Source organism: Hemicordylus capensis, chromosome 17, assembly GCF_027244095.1.
Source record: "Hemicordylus capensis ecotype Gifberg chromosome 17, rHemCap1.1.pri, whole genome shotgun sequence".
Lineage (NCBI taxonomy): Eukaryota > Metazoa > Chordata > Lepidosauria > Squamata > Cordylidae > Hemicordylus > Hemicordylus capensis.
Window position 1 is genome coordinate 4,709,101 of NC_069673.1, and position 19,732 is coordinate 4,728,832.

General features: G+C 48.0%; 1 protein-coding gene across 2 annotated transcripts in view; it reads left to right on the plus strand.

The window, feature by feature from the left end:
- The first annotated feature begins 4,594 nt into the window (after positions 1-4,594).
- Positions 4,595-19,732, plus strand: part of CACNA1B (calcium voltage-gated channel subunit alpha1 B) — a 288,951-nt gene continuing 273,813 nt past the window's right edge. Inside the window, exons 1-5 of one of the 2 annotated variants that reach the window (XM_053281907.1) lie at positions 4,595-4,626; positions 7,485-7,648; positions 10,176-10,291; positions 13,864-14,351; positions 18,868-18,974. In XM_053281907.1, the coding sequence (XP_053137882.1) occupies positions 7,556-7,648; positions 10,176-10,291; positions 13,864-14,351; positions 18,868-18,974 (804 nt within the window). In that variant the 5' untranslated portion in view covers positions 4,595-4,626; positions 7,485-7,555. Of the gene's footprint in view, positions 4,627-7,484; positions 7,649-10,175; positions 10,292-13,863; positions 14,352-18,867; positions 18,975-19,732 lie in introns of those variants that run through there. The other variant, XM_053281906.1, reaches the window with a different exon arrangement.

The following is a 19,732-nucleotide window of genomic DNA, read 5'->3' on the forward strand; positions in this document are numbered from 1 at the left end:
GCTCAGAATGGTTTATGCTGACTTATATTGCTTTTATACTGTTTTATCTGTTATATTGATTTTGTGAGCCGCACCCCTGATAGGTGAGGTGTGTATTGAACTGGAGGGGTATTGTATTCTGTCTAGCTATATTTTATGTTTTGTTGTTTAGAACGGAGAGGACTGCTGGTCTGGTGGGAGCAAGCATGACTTGTCCCCATAGCTAAGCAGGGTCTGCCCTGGTTGCATATGAATGGGAGACTAGAACTGTGAGCCCTGTAAGATCTTCCCCTCAGGGGATGGAGCCGCTCTGGGAAGAGCAGAAGGTTCCAAGTTCCCTCCCTGGCAGCATCTCCAAGATACGGCTGCTGAGAGAGATTCCTGCCTGCAGCCTTGGAGAAGCTGCTGCCAGTCTGTGAAGACAGTACTGAGTTAGATGGACCAATGGTCTGACTCAGTATATGGCAGCTTCCTATGTTCCTAAGTTTGCTGCATAGAGAGTGTGGTGGGTAGAATCAGAAAGGAAAAATTGTAAACCACCCAGAGATGCAAGTTTTGGGCGGTATAGAAATATTTAAAATAAATAAATAAATAAAATTAAAAGGGAGGGAGAAGAGAAGGAGAAAATGGAGTTGTTTCTGAATAAACCCTTAGTTAAATCTACATAAGATTACTTTTGTGTTTATGCAGGAAGCAGCTATAAAACAAGGGGCAGGGTATAAATATTTTAAATAAGTAAATAGTAAATGGTAATATTAGTAGTACTAACGATAATATTAATAGTTTACTATTTTTAAAGTTTAAAATTATAGCAAAATAGTTTATTACTATTAATTGGGAATATTAAAATAGTATCTTTAATAAGAACAAATTTATTAAATATTAAAATTATTTATGTATCATATTTATATACCGCCTGATATGTCCATCTCTAGGCGGTGGATACCATCCAAAACACAACAAATATATAAACGAATAAAAACCATTAAAACAATTGCACAGAATAAAAACAATCATTAAATAGTTGAATGAATGAATGAATGAGGAAACTTTGGGAAACTTTTGTTGAAAGGCACTATATAAATATTTATAAATATAAATAGTCGTATTGTAGGAGATATAATATGTGCGGGCCAAGGATATTTATCTCAACGTAAGCTTCTCTCTCAACTTAAGATTCTGTCTTCCTTTAGTGAGAATAGTATGTGAGTTAAATTATGCCAAAGCTTTATTAAAATGGAAGCAAACATTCGCAGCAAGGGCTCCCAAATCTGGGCTGGACTACAACTCCCATCATCCTTTGGCTGTTGTGAATGTCGGGAGTTGTAGTCCAACCACATCTGGGGACTCAAGGCCTGGGAACCTTAGGTTTATGGAAATGTAGCCCCAGCCAAGTCAACAGGGGGTTAAAAACAACAACAACATCCCTTCTCAATTTGTTCATGGCTGTCCCAGGTGGAGTAACTCAAGGGATGAGAGACCTGTTGCTTCCTTAAGCACCCGCTCCAGTCCTCAGGCTGGTGAGCATGTGAAGCAATAAAGAGCAGCTGAGGTGGATTTGGTTCCCCGGGGAAGCTCTTGTTTGCTGCTGCACACACCCCTGCACAAATTGTAGCTTCTGCTGTCTGCCTGATCTCATTGTCTGCTGCTGGAGCATGAATTCATGCCCTGAGAAACGAAGCCCTCTCATTGTGCAGACAGCTGGCCTAGCTTGCAGTGGTGTTCCCGGAGAAGGGATGGGTTGCCAGGTAGGATCATTAAAAGCTCCTCCACCCGTAAGCACCTTTGCCAGCCGGGGATGAGCCGGAACGCCACAGTGAGGCTTAATGGAAGGAATTCAATTCAGGGACATCGGATACCGTGGTACTGCGGTGGCTTTTAGTGAAAAGCACTCCCCTTGTGATAGTGAGGTATGCATAGCAAGGGTGTGGATCAGTGCTCTTGTCAGGGCTGGCCCATCTGCTAGGCAGATGTAGGTGGTCGCCTAGGGCGCCTGTTCTTGGGGGGTGCCACATGTCTCCCTCTCCAAGCAACCACTGAGAAGTCTGACTGGCTGGGAGTACTCATTTCCTTTCCTCCCTAGAGAGAGAGAGTGTGGGGGGGGGGTAGGAGAGAGAGAGTGAGCAAAGCCTCGTTTTGCAGGCTTCTCTCTCTGTTTGCTCCAGTCCCGGTGAATAGGCAGCCTGCATAGCTCATGTTAAAGGCAGGAGGAGCCTGCATTTTTCAGCCGGGGGTGGGTGGGTACCAACATCAAACTTGGTCTAGGGCGCCAAATACTCTAAAGGCAGTCCCAGCTCTTGTGTTTCCTCCACACCAGTGTCTGAAGCAGCAAAGCACCGAGGAAACAATGAGACCTTCTCCACCAGCTGGTCAGAGCAAGCCCTTCCGTTCATTACAGAAGCCTGTGGAACTCCCTGCATGGGTTTTAGGGCAACCACATTGCTGTTGCAATGTATGCAGCGCTCCCTTGCAGCAACCAAGATAAGGGAGCTGTTTTACACCCGCCCCCGCCGACCTCTTAGCGGCAAGAACTAAATACTTGTTTTTGACCAGTATGAGGGTTTTGAGGTGTTTCCATTGGGTTACATTATCATTTTGAAGCATGGATCTGAATAAACATGGGTGTATATATAGCATTTGTTTGATATACATATTGGCTGCCATCCAGAGTAATTTTCTCAATAGCACTATTCAGGGAACAGTCTAAAGCAAAACCAAGGGTTTCCAATTTGTGGTACTCCAGATATTCTTGGACAACTGCAACTCACATCCTCCCCAGGCTTTTTCCACTGGGGATGATGGGAGTTGTAGTCCAACACCATCTGAGGAACCAAGGTTGAGAAAGGACTCTTAAATTTCTTTCTCCTAAAGGTCTAAAGGACTCCTAAATTTCAGGAGGGCTTTCTCTAACAAATCTAGTCAAGGTATTAGCCATTGGTCCTGGTCTTGGAGGACTCAAGGGCCGGTGTATTTTATTCTGGCCAAGTATCTATTGCGTTGGTTTTGAGGTAAACCTTTTCCTGGAAGTTTTATACACAAGACTTTTAAAACCCTTTAACTCGCATCTCCTCCGGAATGGAGGGGATACGTTCACATATAGGCCAGATTTACCCCCAAAGTCCCTGCGGGTTATCGGGGAGCGGTTCACACACAATTTGGGCTTTTAACTGTGTGTGAGAGTGTAGCTCAACTTATATCCGGGGTTAAACAAAAATCAACTTTTTGTGTCTTTTTTTGGGACAACTTTGAGACTGCAGTAATGCCTCTCAGTAAAGTCTGCTGTGTATAAATGTCCCTGGTGAGCCTGGTCTTGCAGCTTTTGGGGAACCTTTGGGAATCACACTGGAAACTTTTGTTAAAAAGCGGTGTGTGTGTTTGTGGATGGATGGATGGATGGATGGATGGATGGATGGATAGATAGATTACCTGCTGTCAAGTTGGTGTCGACTCTTAGCGACCACATAGATAGATTCTCTCCAGGATGATCTGTCTTCCACTTGGCCTGTAAGGTCTCTCGGTGATGCATTCACTGCTGTCGTCATCAAGTTCATCCACCTTGCTGCTGGTCATCCTCTTCTTCTCTTTCCTTCAACTTTTCCCAGCATTATGGACTTCTCAGGGGAGCTGGGTCTTCGCATCATGTGTCCAAATTATGACAGTTTGAGCCTGGTCATTTGTGCCTCCAGTGAAAATTCTGGATTGATTTGTTCCGTGATCCATTTGTTTATTTTCCTGACTGCCCATGGTGTCCTCAGAAGTCTTCTCCAGCACCCAAGTTCAAAAGCGTCAATGCTTTTTCTATCTTGCTTCTTCAAAGTCCAGCTTTCACATCCATAGAGTGTCACAGGAAAAAAAACATTGTCTGAATGATTCTAATCTTCTTAGGTATAGACATGTCATGGCATCTAAATCTCCTTTCCAAGGCCTTCATTTCAACCATGCCGTGTGTGTGTGTGTGTGTGTGTGTGTGTGTGTGTGTGTGTGTGTGTGTAAGCAGGGTCCACTCTGGTTGCATATGAAAAGGAGACTAGAAGTGTGAGCACTGTAAGAGATTCCCCTCAGGGGATGGAGCTGCTTTGGGAAGAGCAGAAGGTTCCCAGTTCCCTCCCTGGCAGCATCTCCAAGACAGGGCTGAGAGAGATTCCTGCCTGCAACTTTGGAGAAGCTGCTGCCGGTCTGGGTAGACAGTACTGAGCTAGATGGGCCAATGGTCTGACTCAGTATATGGCAGCTTCCTATCCTCTCAGTCCCACGGGCCCTGAGTTATACCTATATTAGATAAATATCTATCTATTTCATTTATACACCGCTCATCCAAAAACAGCTGAGGGCAGCATATAACAGGGTGGTGACATAAAGCTCATTAAGAAACATTTTAAAAGGCAAGCTAAAAAAGTGGGTCTCTGTCAGTGTCCTCTTTCATTTTCCCTTTCTATGTGAAGAATGAGTTTTGTTCTGGGCGGCAGTCTCAAGGCAGTGTGCATGCATGTGCATTCAGAGTGAGGCCTTCCTGGTTAAACCTGAGTGGGATCTAAAATGAACTGAGCGGGCATCCCAAAACTTGTGAGCTCACACATGTGCGCACACCTTAGGGGGAACTTTGGTCTTCATGACTGTCTTTAAAGCCTCCAGGGACAATAAGCCTCAGTAAGGCTGCCTATGCCCAATTTTATACATTTTTTTTTTTAATGATAAAATCAAATTTCCCTTCAGGTGCAAAAGAATTTCCCTCTCTGGAATAAAACCTTCCTTCAGACTTAGGTTATTGGTTTACTGTAGAGCCTCTTGAGTCTGAGGCACGGGAATTATCCCAGCTGTGAGCGGAAGGTTCATTTTCCCGCCTTTTCCTTCCCTCTTAGAACTTCAGTCTGTACAGCTGTGAGGCCAGCCTGACTCCCATCCACCATGTTTTTCTTTAAACAGTCCTTAATTTCCCCCTCTTGCATCTTCACTTGCTAATTTTCACCTCTGGTCAGGCTGGCTGTGAGGAAAAGGCACTGATTTTCCTGCTTTCAAAAAGGCTTTTACTGTTTCTAACCATATGGTTGACCCACAACCTGGAGGGTTCAAGCTGAGGGGAAATCCATTGTCTTCTCTTAAAAATTAAAACCTCAAAAAGAGTTGCATGGGCAAAGCCTGAAAGGCCAGGCATGTTTATTTTATCACTGTATTTCCTTCCAAACTATATTTGTAAATGCAGAGTGGGGGGAAGCATAAAGAGAGGGGTCTTCTCTAAGGAAGGCACTTGGGAAGGCACTCCCAAATAAAATCTGATTTTTCAAGTAACAGCTGAAGATGGACCTTTTAAACCAGGCCTTTGAGTCGACACGTTCGAAAGTCTGCCCTGAGATTTTAAACGGTTTCAATCATGTTTACATGGTTTTAATCATGTTAATGTCTTGTTTTTGTGGGTTGTTTTTTAAATCAGTTGTAGTGTGTATACCGCCCAGAGGTGTATATATTGGGCAGTGTAAAAATATGCTAAATAGATGCCATATAAATACCCCTGCTAACTGAGCAAAGAGGCACCTTTTGAAAGTGGCAATTCTCTTTATTTAACAGGGGGAGAGCAACTGGCCCTATCCATCCCCAGCACAGCACCCCTCCAGTGGCCATTGCTGGGGTCTCCCTTAAGTTTCTTTTTCCGATTGTCGTGAGCCATCTGGGGACAGGGAGTCGTTTTATTTATTTATATCTATGTAACCGCTTTGGGGACTTTTGTTGAAAAGCAGTATATAAATATTTGTCATTTTCATATTAGGGGAAGGAGCCATAAGCTCAGTGATAGAGCATCTGCTTTGCATGACGAAGGTCGCAGGTTTAGACCCCAACAGCGTCTCCCAGGTAGCTCTGGGAAAGGCTCCTGCCTGCCTGCAACCATGGAGAAGCTGCTGCCAGTCAGTGTAGACAATACTGAGCTAGATGGACCAAGGATCAGACTCAGTATATGGCAGTTCCCTGTATTGAGGATGGGGCTGTAGCTCAGTGGAGGAGCAGTGGAGGTCCCAGGTTCAATCCCTGGCAGCATCTCCAGGTAGGGCTGCTGGGAGAGATTCCTAGTCTGAAACCTTGGAGAGCTGCTGCCAGTCTGTGAAGACAATACTGAGCTGGATGGACCAAGGGTCTGACTCAGTATAAGGCAGCTCCCTATCTTCCTAAGTGGTAGAGGCACTAGTATTGTGAGGGTGGTGGCTGGAGGTGGGTGGGGGGCCAACGGAAGTAGGGAGTCCTCTGCCTCTTCCAATCCACCTCCTGAGCCAAACACCCCACTGTGTCTCATAAGTGGGCTGGCCACCAGACCCAAGCAAGGGGAGCACCAGCGGAGTATTAGAGATAAAATTATTTTGAGAGCCAGCATAGCGTCGTGGTTAGGACTCAGTCCTCCTTCAGCTAAAAGGCTCACTGGGGGGACATGTGGCCAGTCACTTGTCAGCCTAGCCTACCTCACAGGGTTGTTGTGAGGATAGCCATAAACCGCGCACACTGCTCTGGGCTCCTTGAAGGAAGAGTGGAATATGAATTTGAAAATGCATATATTTATGCATTTAATAAATGATGCATAACAGTCACTTTAGTTTTTAACTTAAAATGTAATTTTTAATGTTGCCTTGTTTGCATGTTTTTGTGCACCGCCTGGAGTCTTCGGAGTGGGTGGTATATTAAATGTTTCTAATAAACAAACAAACAAATCAAGAGTATCCAATTCAGGAGCTGAACGGTGTGGACCGACTGCACCGGGAACAAAACCCGAGAGCAGCCCACCTTCCAACAGGGGAGGTTCCAAGGTCCAGCATTACCGGAAGGCCATCCTGTCTAGGGGAGTTCCCCAGGACCCTTCCAGCTCCTGCCCCAGCCTCTGCTGCCCCAGCCTCTGGTCTGAGAAAACTTTGTGTACATATCCCATTCCTGGACTAACAAGATAGTTTTAGTTCCTAGAACTGAGAACCAAGCTGCTTCCCCAGTCACAAGAGAAAACATTTGACATTCAGTGACATTACCTTAGAGAGGGCCTTCTTCTGCATGATCCCCACTGCACGTTAAGGTCATCTGAGAAGGTCCGTCTCCAGTTAGCGCCAGTTCGTCTGGTGGTGACCCAGAGGCGGGCCTTCTCTGTTGCTGCTCCTGGGCTGTGGAATGCGCTCCCTGCAGAAATCCGTAATTTGAACTCATTGGTTTTTAGGAGAGCCCTTAAGACCTATCTGTTTGGCCTGACCTTCTTGGGTTTTTAGATTGTTGTAGGGGTTTTTAATGTACCTGTTTTAATTTAGGGTTTTAAAACTGTTTTATTGTTGAACTGTTTTATGGTATTTTATATTTTTAAATGTTGATTTTCACTGTCTTTGTTTTATTTGTAAACCGCCCTGAGCCAATTTTGGATGGGCGGTATAAAAATTGAATGAATGAATGAATGAATAATACAGACAGGTATATTCTTGCGCACCACGCCTGTGGGGACCAGTGAGAGAATGGAGACAGACCCATTAACCCTGCCTTAATTTCCACAGCCACATCTTCGAAGAGGAGGACGCTTTGATGCTGAGCTATCCGATGCTGCCGTCGCCTTCACTGCTTCGTGATGGTTCTCTGGAGTGGAGAGGCGAAGGGAAAGAACATCCCTGCTGGCTTCTTTGTGCCGCCGCCGGCTGAGCTGGATGGCGACTGGAGAAAGGTAAAGAACACCCTGTCAGTACTCTCCATGCTGAAATAGAGGGCACTAGAGTACAATGAAACTGCTGCCGCAGCTGTAAACTGAAGGCTTGCTTGTTGCTACAGTACAGGAACAGAGGAAGCTGCCTTCTACGGATACCATGGATGCTCGCACATTTCACAGTCTTTTGTGGCACATAGGAAGCTGCCTTATACGGAGTCTGACCCTTGGTCCAACTAGCTCAGTCTTGTCTACCCAGACTGGCAGCAGCTTCTCCAAGGTTGCAGGCAGGAGTCTCTCTCAGCCCTCTCTTGGAGATGCTGCCAGGGAGGGAACTTGGAACCTAGATGCTTTCCCCAGAGTGGCCCCATCCCCTAAGGGGAATACCTTGCAGAGCTCACATGTAGTCTCCCATCCAAATGCAAACCGGGGGTGGAGCCTGCTTGGCAAAGGGGACAATTCTTGCTTGTTGCTACCACAAGACAAGTTCTCCTCCCATATGCTAGAGCTCTGCTCCTAGTCAGCAACCCTCAGGTTTCCAATTGAATCAGAACTTGAGAAGCCAGGAACTCTGAAAGTGGAGAGGGTTAGGAACATAGGGAGCTGCTGTATAATGAGTCAGCCCCTTGGACTATCTAGCGCAGTATTGTCTTCCCAGACTGGCAGCGGCTTCTCCAAGGTTGCAGGAAGGAATCTTTCTCAGTCCTATCTTGGAGATGCTGCCAGGGAGGGAACTTGGAGCCTAGATGCTCTTCCCAGAGCGGCTCCCTCCCCTGAGGGGAATATCTTGCAGTGCTCACACTTCTAGTCTCCCATTCATATGCAAACACGGTGAACCCTGCTTAGCTAAGGGGATGAGTCATGCTTGCTACCACAAGACCAGCTCTGCTGGATCAGGCCCAAGGCGGCCCATCTAGTCCAGCATCCTGTTTCACACAGTGGCCCACCAGATGCCTCTGGGGAGCCCACAGGAAGTCCACAGGTGAGGACATGCCCTCTCCCTTGATGTTGCTCACCTGCAACCGGTATTGAGAGGCATCGTTGAGTGGTATCTAAGGAGGGCTGGACACTTTTGCATGCCTGCTCACAGAACACGGGCTGGATGCAAAGGAACATAGGAAGCTGCCTTGTACAGAGTCAGGCCCTTGGTCCATCTGGCTCAGTCATGTCTACCCAGACTGGCAGCAGCTTCTCCAAGGTGGCAGGCAGGAGTCTCTCTCAGCCCTATATGGAGATGTCAGGGAGGGAACGTGGAACCTTCTGCATGCAACCAGGCAAGTGCTCTTCCACTGAGCTACAGCCCCATCCATTAAGGGGAATATCTTCCAGTGCTCACCCTTCTAGTCTCCCCTTCAAATGCAAACCAGGGTGGACTCTGCTTAACAAAAGGACAATTCATGCTTGCTACCACAAGACACAGTTGACTGAATCTAGGTTTATTGTGGGTTACTGGCATAGGTGTGGTTGTGTGAACCCATGCCAGGGTGGCTTAAATGGCTGGAGAGGAACCTGAGATCCCCACCTTGGTATGGATCCATACAATCTTTCTGATGTTGGTAAGCCGCACTGAACCTAGATTTGACCGAGCGTGTGAACCAGGCCAATAGGATGCCTGGAGCTGGGGAAGGAGCTGGACTGGCAGGAGCAAGCATGAATTGTTCCCTTTGCTAAGCATGGTTTCCCCTGGTTTGCATTTGGATGGGTACCTGTGAGTGCTGTCTGCTCTAAGATCCCCCCCCACCTTGGGGCTGGGGATGTATTTCATTGGTAGAGCCTCTGCTTTGCATGTAGGAGGTCCCAGGTTCAATCCTTGCCAGTGTCTCCCAGTAGGGCTGGGAAAGACCCCTGCCTGAAACCTTGGAGAGCTGCTGCCAGTCAGAGTGGGCGATACTGAGCTAGCTGGACCATGGACCTGACTCAGTATAAGGCAGCGTCCTGTGTTCCTACCTCATGGAGTGCAATTCAAGATGCCTAGCTGAAAGGCACCATCTCATACTGGGCGGGAGAAGGCAATGGTCAACCCCTCCTGTATTCTACCAGAGACACCCACAGGGCTCTCTGGTTGCCAGGAGTCGAAATCGACTTGACGGCACACTTAACGTTTACCAGAGAAAATTCACAGCCTCCGATTTCACCTTGTTCCATTGCTGAACTTCTACTGTGATTGTAAAGTTTTTAAATAAAAAATCAATTTTAACCCCATGACTTCTGGTGCTATTCTTCCTTTCCTTTATTTGGACATATATTGAATTGTTTTAATTGGTTTTATTTTTGTTTTTATAGTTTTGATTTTAACTGTTAACTGGTTTTAATTGTTTTTACCTGGTTGTTTTTACCTGGCCCTGAGCCACTTTGGAAGGGCGGTATATAAACTGAATAAATAATAATAATAATAATAATAATAATAATAATAATAATAATATTTGATGGTGTCAATTCATATCATTTGAAATTTTTCAATTTTCCAACAGGTCATATTATAAATTGAATGAATGAATAATATTTGATGGTGTCAATTCATATCATTTGAAATTTCTCAATTTTCCAGCAGGTCATATTTTTTCCTTGTTCTTCATCATCTCGTGGGGCCTTCCAGATCTTCCTCCCCCTCTGCCGACTCCTGGAAGTGAAACTATATCACCTGAAGGTGTGGCAAGAAAAGAGGTTAGTATCGTGATGTTATATCCCAATAGTCTCACGGTTTATTTGCATGAATCTAACAGGAGTCGTTAAGTAAGTATATCCATTTTATTGAGTCCAAGTCATGGCAAGTTAAAAGATGGATGCATTTAGGCCATCTCTCTTTGGCAGGAATTCGGTATCTAGTAATTGGGTTCTTTATGGTTTTCATAGCAAGGTTATTTTCATTTTTCCTTGCCTTGGCTTATGACTCTGTAGCATAAGGAGATGGGGCCGTCACTCAGTGGCAGAGCATCTGCTTTGCATGCAAAAGGCCCCAGGTTCACTCCCTAGCAGCATCTCCTGGTAAGGCTGAGAGAGACTCCTGCTTGAAACCTTGGAGAAGTCGCTGCCAGTCTGTGAAGACAATACTGAGCTAAATGGACCAAGGGTCTGACTCAGTATAAGGCAGCTTCCATGTTCCTAGTTCAAACCTAGTATTGATGGCATAAGCCCACCTTTTTCTCCCTCAGGGAGAAATAGATAATTAATTTCAGAAATAGATATAAAAGTAATGTCATGTGCTTTAAAAGTGTTTGTGTGTGGGTGGGGGGAGTGATTATATTATCGGCAGTGTTATAATAATTTATGCAGTTTTAGGCTGATTACACACCACTCAGTTACCCTCAGTATGAAAACTTTTGATCTTGGTCTGGGATTCACTTGTTTGCTCCTTAATGATGCAAGAGCAGTTAAAATTTTCCCACGCTTCATTTTTGTGGCAGGAGCAACCTTTTATCTTGCATTTATCTAAAATATTTCTACCCTGTCTTTCAAGAAAACATTTCCAAGAAGGCTTATAAGATATTGATCTGCTGCTTTATGCTGCCCATGTTTTTTATGTTCTTGCTAAGACTGTATTGTGGGGGAAATGCCTGAATTGTTTTCTTAGAATGCAGTTAAAGGAGATGGAATCAGAGCTTAGTTCTTAAGGAGGGAGGTGCTGTTGGAACTCTGGCCCACTAGATCACCCTGAAACGTGCCAGGGAAGTAGGCCCCATCCTTAACTGTGTACGGGGACAACCTGCAGTTCCTTAGTGTTGAGGAACTCTGTACATGCTTAGAGATACTTTTGCTGCATGTAGCATTATGTCATACCTTGTTTTTTCTTAATATAGGCATGGCCATAACTGGGGGAGCATGGATAAATGAGTATGGTTAAAAGGGGAGGTTTTTGGACTATCAGCCCTGGAAGAGACTTCTTCCCATGTACCCTTACAGATGGGCCCTCACTGCCTAGCTTCTATTAAGGAGAGCAATTAACTCCTTCTCAAGAGGTGCCCTCAAAGTCCAGCCTTGGAATTGGGTTGGCCTGTTTGTCTTATAAACAGCCCAACATACGTGTCTATGGGTAGTTTGCATTCAATTAAAATTCAAATCACAAATATTAAAACAAAGCAATAAGAAAACCAACCTTTTAAAACCACTTAAAGATTACCCAAAGACCTGGTTTAAAAGGCAAGTCTTTAATTATTATTTTTAAAGTGACTGAGCAAGCTTTTTATTTTTTGGAAATGTTGAGGTCAAGAGAAGCAGCAGCAAAGGAAGGACCCTCAAGCAAATAGCTCCCATCTCGTATCAAGGGCTGAACATAGCTGATCGGTTTGCCAGGATATCCCAGGGCAAAATTTGGAGTAAGTCAACTGATAACTCTGTTGGGCTCCTGGCATCAATTTCAGGGGCAAGATGCACCTTGCAGTCACTGCGTTTCCGTTTGGGGAGGAGGCCCTTTATTCTGACCGGAGAAGGAATACAAATATGACGGATATTTATATACCACTTTTCAACAAAAGTTCCCAAAGTGGTTTACATCTAAATATAAATTCCATATAAATAAAGATGGCCCGCCCACCCCCGTCCCCAAAGGGCTCACAGTCTAAAAAAAGAAACCTAAGACAGACACCAGCAACAGCCACTTTTGGGGATGCTGTGCTGGGGACGGATAGGGCCAGTTGCTCTCCCCCTGCTCAATAAAAAGTATCACGACTTTAAAAGGGGGCCTCTTGGCTCAGTTAGCAAAGAGGCACTTTTCTCTTAAGGAGAAACACAATTCTGCATGCATGTGGGAAGGCAGTTTTCTCTCTGTGCACCCCACCCCTTCTTCCTCCAGGACCTCCCTCTCTTTAGGAACATAGAAAGTTGGATTTTACTGAGTCGGACCCTTGGTCCATCGAGCCCAGTATTGTCTGCACTGACTGGCAGCGGCTCTCCAAGGTTCCAGGCGGGAGACAGCCTCTCCCAGCCCTACCTGGAGACGCCGCCAGCAGCTGGACCTGGGGCCGTCTGCATGCAAAGCCAGATGCTCTACGGCCAATAAAGTGGGGGATTTATTTCCCACTTAGCTCTCTCTCAGATTTGTCAGGGTCTCATCGCTCAGATTAAATCTCGCTGATTTATTAGGGTCCTTTAATAAATGCGCTCGGAATTGGCCGCCTCGCTTCTGATAAGCTTCGGAATCCCAGCTTGGAGTCCACAGTCTTCCTCGCTGTCTGAAGAAGCGCCCGGTGAAGCGCCAGAAGCGTGCACACAGGCGAGCAGGACCCCGCTCCTTCCCTATCTGCCCTTCTGGAGAGGAATCTCTTCCGGCGCCCGTTTCAGCACCTGGACAGCTCCCAGCGCGCAACGCCCAAGCTCTCTGGGGTCCCCATTGAACTTTCTCGCCCGGCGCCTCTTCCAAGCAGGAAAACTCTCTGGTCCCCCCCGCCCCAGGCGCGGCCGCGATGATCCATATCTCATCATTCACGAGCCCCCTTTCTTTTTCCTGCTCGGTCCCATATCCCCAAGAGACCTGAGCAGGGAATGAGCCGTGCCGAGAGGTGATGTGCGCGGAACAGGCACTGGGCAATAGACCGCTTCTCTCTCTCTTTTTGCTCACCCTTGGAGAAGGGGCGGGTCCTCCTGTCCCCCCCCCCCGCCAGCCCAGTTATTGATGTGGGGCTTGGCTGGGGAACCTTGTAGGGCTGGGTGGAGCAGGCGCCGCGGATTGGCTGCCGCGCAGTCAGCTGGCTTCCTCTCCCTCTCTCGCTCGCCCTCTCTCTCGGTTTTTTCTTTTTTTCTTTTTTTGGAGGGGCGAGGTTCACAAACCGGTTGCTCTGGACGCTTCCATTGCGCTCTCCAGCAGGGCTGGGCGGTCGGGCGGAAGACCTCCCGGGGCGGCAGGCCAGGCGGGCGCCGGAGGGGGTCCCTTTCGCCCCCTTCCTACTCTCTCCTCCCGTCTGGGCAGGCAAGCCAGCCACCTCTCCAGAGGGCAAGCCGTTTCCTCCTCTCTCTGCCCAGCCACCCTCCAGATCTGCGGGCGGATCCCCAGGCAGCCTGGGGCAGGCAGGCAGGCGGCGCCTGCCCCCCTCAGCCCCCGAAGAGCCATGGGCAGGCAGTGGAAGGGAGACGGCGCCTGGGGGGGAAGCTGAGGCTCGCCCCCGCCAGGATTGCTGCTGGAGGGCACTTCCTCCTCCTCCTCCTCCTCCTCCTCCCTGAGCCTCGCCCCTGCTTGGGCTGCTTCTCCTCGTCGTCGTCCTCCTCCTCCTGCTGCTCCTCTCAGCAGCCTCCCTGCCTTCCAGGTCCAGCCGCAGCCAGCCTCGCCTCGCCAGGATCGCAGCAGCAGCAGCAGCAGCAGCAGCCGCCCAGCAGCCTCCCTCCCTCCCTCCCGGGCGCTGGGATGCGTCTTCCTCCCCGGGGCGCAGCGTCCAGCTTGGAGTGTCTCGAGGCGCGTGGAGCGGCGGCATCGGCACCATGGCTCGCTTCGGAGAGGAGCTGCCCAGCCGCTATGGGGGCGGCGGAGGAGCGGGGCCCGGCGGGCCGCCGGGGGGCGGCGGCGGCGGAGGGGGCCCCGGCGGAGCGGGCCGCGGCAGCAGTCGCCAAGGAGGGCCCCCCGGCCAGCCCGGCCAGCGGGCCGTCTACAAGCAGTCCAAGGCCCAGCGGGCTCGGACCATGGCCCTCTACAACCCCATCCCCGTCAAGCAGAACTGCTTCACCGTCAACCGCTCCCTCTTCGTCTTCAGCGAGGACAACGTGATACGCAAATACGCCAAGCGCATCACCGAGTGGCCATATCCTTGCTGGGGTGTGTGTGTGTGGGGGGGGGGAAATGGGGCAGGGGCGAACGCGGGTGGGGTGGGGAGGGGTGCACTGGGCAGGGGGGACACCCTCCTTCTCCTCCTCCTCGCCCCTTCTCTTCTTCTTCAGTCTCAGCCAGTCACCTGGCTGGGAAGAATGGTGCAGAGCCTCTTCTGGGTCTCCGGATGTGCTAGGGCTGGGAGCGCGGGGTACCTGCCCCCGGCCCTGGCCGGACCACCTGGCGAAAGCCCACTCTGGGAAGCTTAGGCAGAGCGCTGGTGGAAGTGACTAGGGGTGCGGCTACCCTGGTGATTTCTGTGTTGGGAGGGGTGTGTGTGTGTGTTTCCTCCCGGGACACCAGAGCAACCTCAGGAAAGGCTTCTCTCTCTCCAAGTAGAGCCCCGGTGGGCCGAGGCACCGGCGCTGCCTTCCAGGGCCCTTTGCCTCCCCTCAGAGGGAAGGGAGAGGTCAACTTGCTTCTTCAGATGAAGTGAGATGCTCCCAAGCTAAGCATTCCCAAACTTGGGTCTCCACATGTTGTGGGACTACATCTCCCATCACCCACCTGTGTGCCAATGGACTACAGCTCCCATTACCCCTCGTGTCCATTGTGGCTGGGAATGATGGGAGTTGGTAGTCTGTCCCCTGATGGTAGTGGACTACAACTTCCATCATCCCCTGCCACAGTGGCTGCAGGGGGTGATAAGAGTTGCATTCCAGCGTCACCTGGGGACCCAGGTTTGGGAACCACTGCTCTAAGCCCAGGTCCCTCATGTCTGTTCACTTGTTCCTCACTTCCCATAAGGCACTGTGTTTGTGTGCGCCCAAAATCTTGGGGAGTAACAGATGCGTTGGTAGGCAATCGCTCCACTCGGCTTTCTGGTAACTCCCTTTCTCTAATATAAGCAACAGTTTTAAGTGGTTGCCCACTGTGTCTGTCTAGGCAACTGTCACGAATGTTGAACAAGCAGTTTCTGTGTTTTGGACAGCTGAACAAAAAACTCGGCCTCAAAAAATGGTTCAGTTCGGTGCCCCTGATGCTTTGGTTTTCAAAAGGTTCTTTCTTTCTTTCTTTCTTTCTTTGGTGAAGCTCTGCTTGAGTTTTGTGCATTTGGCTACGGTGTTGTAGGAGCAATCCTTTGCTACAGACTTTATTCGAGCCTGCTTTTGCAAGTTTCAAGTTGTGCTTTCCATTCATTTGGCACTGGGTCCATGTCTTAATAACCCAGTCAAGTTTTTTGGTGGGGTGGTTGGGAGGCTTTTTCTGGGGTGGGGTGGGGGGTGGATGGTGCCTACCACCAGCAGAAGTGCATTTTGCTCTTTTCAACAGAAGCACTTGGAATGTATTTGATCAGTCATCTTTTTAAAATTATTCTTCCCTACCTTTTAGTGTTGCCAATTCTGTACTGGATGTTACTGGTGGTGTCATGATTTCTGGCCAGGAGAAGTCGTTTGCATTTTGGCGAAATTGAGTATCAGGTCAAAATGTCTTGCTACACCTTTGTCCAAGGGAATGTCTATAGGTGTGTACAAAACCTATGTAGGAAACTTGTGTGTGTGTGTGTGATAGATAGAGTGTGTGAGAGAGAAAGTTAAGGCATGAATGTTCTTTCCCACGGTTTGAGCCAAAGGTACAGGTGCATGTGAAAAACTGCTCTCCATTCACCTTCCTGCGGATCTTCCTTGGCTGAGTGTCTCGATCTCTGGGGGTGGGAAGGAAAAGCGAAATGCCTGCGAGAGAAGAGTGTCTTCTCCATGGCTGCACTTTCTTTTCCAACTCCGGGTGGGTGGGTTACATTTCGCCTGGCAGAGGCTGGCTCCATCGGAGGCTGCATTGGGTAGCATTCCGGATTAGGGGAACGCTTGGCTTTAAGATCCCAGAAATGAGGTACATGGTACATGCTTCTCCATCCTCCTAGCTAGCCAGTCTGAAGGCCCCCTCCCTGCCTTGGAGACACATCTTTATTCTGTTGGGTTGCGTGCAGTTTTAGGTGGCATCTTTTAGCAGAAAGAACAAGAGGAGGCTCCTCCAACCTAGAGCTTAGGGTTAGGTTGCTAAGGAGCCTCTCCGTGCTTGGTGGTGTCCTGGCTGAGCTGCACCAGCACTGTGGATGCTGCACGCAGTGTCCCCGGGAGGGCTTGTTGTTTTCTTTTTATCTGGAACCACAGAGCTAATAACCCTCTCGGAAGGGCAGCCAGACATGCTCTTAGCAACAATGCGAAATGCAGCTCGCCTGCCATCCTCCTCAGCTGACTCTGTGTGTGTGTGTGTGTGCAGGGAATGTATTGATAGGGCAAACAGAACCTGTCGATAGCTCCGTCGTTAGCGTTATGGAGAGCAGAAGCCATCTGCACCTGGGTTCCTAAAGGCCGCCTGCATCCAGGCTTGGGGTGGCAAAGACCTTGTGGCTCCATTGCATTTTGCAAGAGGTGGGGGCACTCCCTCGTTGCACCACCAGTCGGGGGTGGGTGGGTTAGGGGAAGAAAGCAAGAATCTTTGTGGGAAGTTGAGCTGTTTGGTTGGCAAGCAGTATTTGCAATGTGTGTGTGGCTCGGGGATTCGGGAGGGCGGTCAGGGGGTGGAAAGATGTTCCACGGTGGTGGTGGTCTGGGAGCGCTAGTGAGCTGGTGTGCATGCTCAGGCGGATGGCTTAAATCAAAGCATGTCTGGTTCTCAGGGGAGCTCCCCATGGTGCTGAAACATTTGCCTGCCATCTGGGCCTCAGCTTGGAACCAGGCAGGGATCCAATCGTGAACATGCTGCAGCGTAAGAGTGAGTCCAATATAAGAAATGCACACCGGCGTTTAAGCGGAAGAGCTTTTTTGCACTCGCAAGGAAGCTAGGAGAGCCTTTCCAAACGAGGCATCGGCAACATCATTCCCTTTTTGGCTTGACAGGGGTGAGGTGTGTTTGCTCGTGCACATTTCGGCATACAGACTCTGAACTTCTTTTTGTGGCCCCTTGATTCCAGATCTTCCCCTCTGTTCCATCCATACAGGGAGGAAAGATAAGGGTGGCCCTCTTTCATAATTGGCATGAAGTGGAGGGGAGGAGAGCTGGTCCTGGGGTAGTGAGCAAGAAGGGTCCCCTTTGCTAAGCAGGGTTTGCCCTGGTATGTGTTTGGAGGGGTGACAGCATGTGTCCCTTAGGGGAGGGGGCTCTAGCTCAGTGGTAGAGCCTTCTGCATTGCATGCAGGAGGTTCCAAGTTCCCTCCCTGGCAGCATCTCCAAGATAGGACTGAGAGACTCCTGCCTGCAACCTTGGGGAGTTGCTACCAGTCAGTGCAGACAATACTGAGTTAGATGGACCAATGGTCTGACTCAGTATATGGCAGCTTCCTGTGCTTTGATCACCTAGAAAGAGTTCTTCCTACAGGGTATTATTATTATGGTAATATCCCCTAATATAGGGTTCTTTGTGTTATCCCATTTGGATACTTATCAGACCTGGACCTGCTTAGCTTCAGCAAGGTGGCTACATCATGTGACCACCTATCCTGGGATCAATTTTTTGCCATTTCAGGCCTTTCTAGAATTGACGCCTTGAGTCCTTTGGTTCTTGGTTCCTAATTATTCATGCATGCAGTTTATTTTATTGTTGCAGTTGATGCTGTGCTTGTCCTAACAACCACCTTGTAAGGTGAATTGTTAATAAAACAACCATGTTGTAGGCAGAGAGGGAATTCGGGTTGTGAGAAAGTGCAGGATTCCAAGAATCACTCAGTGGGGCATGGCTGAGCTACAGCCACTTTTTCAACAGGATAATAAGCTAGCCAGGCAAGCAAAGAAGTAATCAAACAGAAGTTCATCAAAAGCACATCTGTCTGTTTCCATTTTCTGGGGCATCTTGTATACCCATAGTTGTTTTTTTCATACACGTTCAAATTTGGATTTTAAAACTATTATTTTTTCAGCAGGAGTGTGATTGGGGGTAGTGAATGGTATCCTGGAGATGTCCTGAATTTCTTTGAGGGTTTTCACCCAATGAATAAAGCTATGGAAGAAAAAAGATCCTTTCCTCCCTTTTGTTTTTAAATGATGTATTTATCTCTTGCAGCAAATGCTCTGTTGGAGAGGCATTTTCTGGTGTGTGTGAGTGAGAGGGGGGAGAGAATGCCTCTTCTGAGTCTTGTGAGAGAATGCATCTTCTGAGTCTCACGAAAGAAATCTAAGCTGACTCTTGACACCCATTGCTTTTATATTAAAGATCGTCTTCAGAGATTTCTGAGTGTGTTTTTTTTTAATTTGCTGCCTGATTATTAATAATTGACTTCCTTATAGAAGATCAAAAGATGTTGAATGTGATTGATTGATGAAAGGTGGTCCTAAGCTTTTATGAACTGGAAATGTGTGTCTGAGAGTTAACAAAGAGAATGATGTATATGCTCCTGAGAGATTAATGCTCTTTGAAAGGATCAGAAGCTGATAAAAGTTGTATCAATTCATTGCCAACGTTGCTGAAGCTCTTCTTGTGTTGACAAGTTCTTTCCCTTAACCATGGACTCCACTCCATTTGAATACATGATTTTGGCGACCATTATAGCTAATTGTATTGTTCTGGCGTTGGAGCAACATTTACCGGATGGAGACAAGACACCCATGTCAGAGAGACTGGTGAGTACCATTTATTTGATGGAGGCGTCGGTTAGGTGGTTGGGCAAGAGTGGAGTTCTCCCAACTGGAAGGAAACAGTTCAAATAACCTCTTTCCCTCTCCTCTCTTCCCTGTGAGGCAAGACTGATGGGGTGGCATAATTTGTTGTGCCTTTTCCTTCCTGGGACGAAGCAACATGGACTAGGGCATATTGTATATCCATCGCTTGATACGTGCAAACTGGACCCAGGTTATCAGATGACCTGCACATGTGAAGATGGCTTGCAGGTTATTAGAAGGCCTGCATGACAGGTCAAACATCATGAACCTCACATGTCCTCTTGTCCTCACAGACTAAATCTAGAAGAAGGGCAGTCCTCAATATCCTCTGAGTTGGCTTTGGTGCAGGGGGTTACCGGAAGGTGTTTTTGTTTATTCATTTATTTATTTACAACATTTATATACTGCCCCAAACACAAGTCAGTAGTAGACTACTGAATGGGTCCTTATGCCAGTGTGTTTCAGTTGAGTAGTAATAATCTCTTCTGAGATGATGATAATGATGCTGCTGCTACTACTACTACTACTACTAGGCTCGTGTGTTTTATTTTTGCTGCTGTGCATCACCCAGAGCCGTTTGGATGGGGAGATATATAAACGTAAAATAGATAGATAGCCAAACATTGGAAAAACCAAACCATGTCGATGGATGTCTAGTACAAGAACCTATGCCATATCACAATCTCAGAATGAAAAGCTAACCCATGTTATCTGGTCCC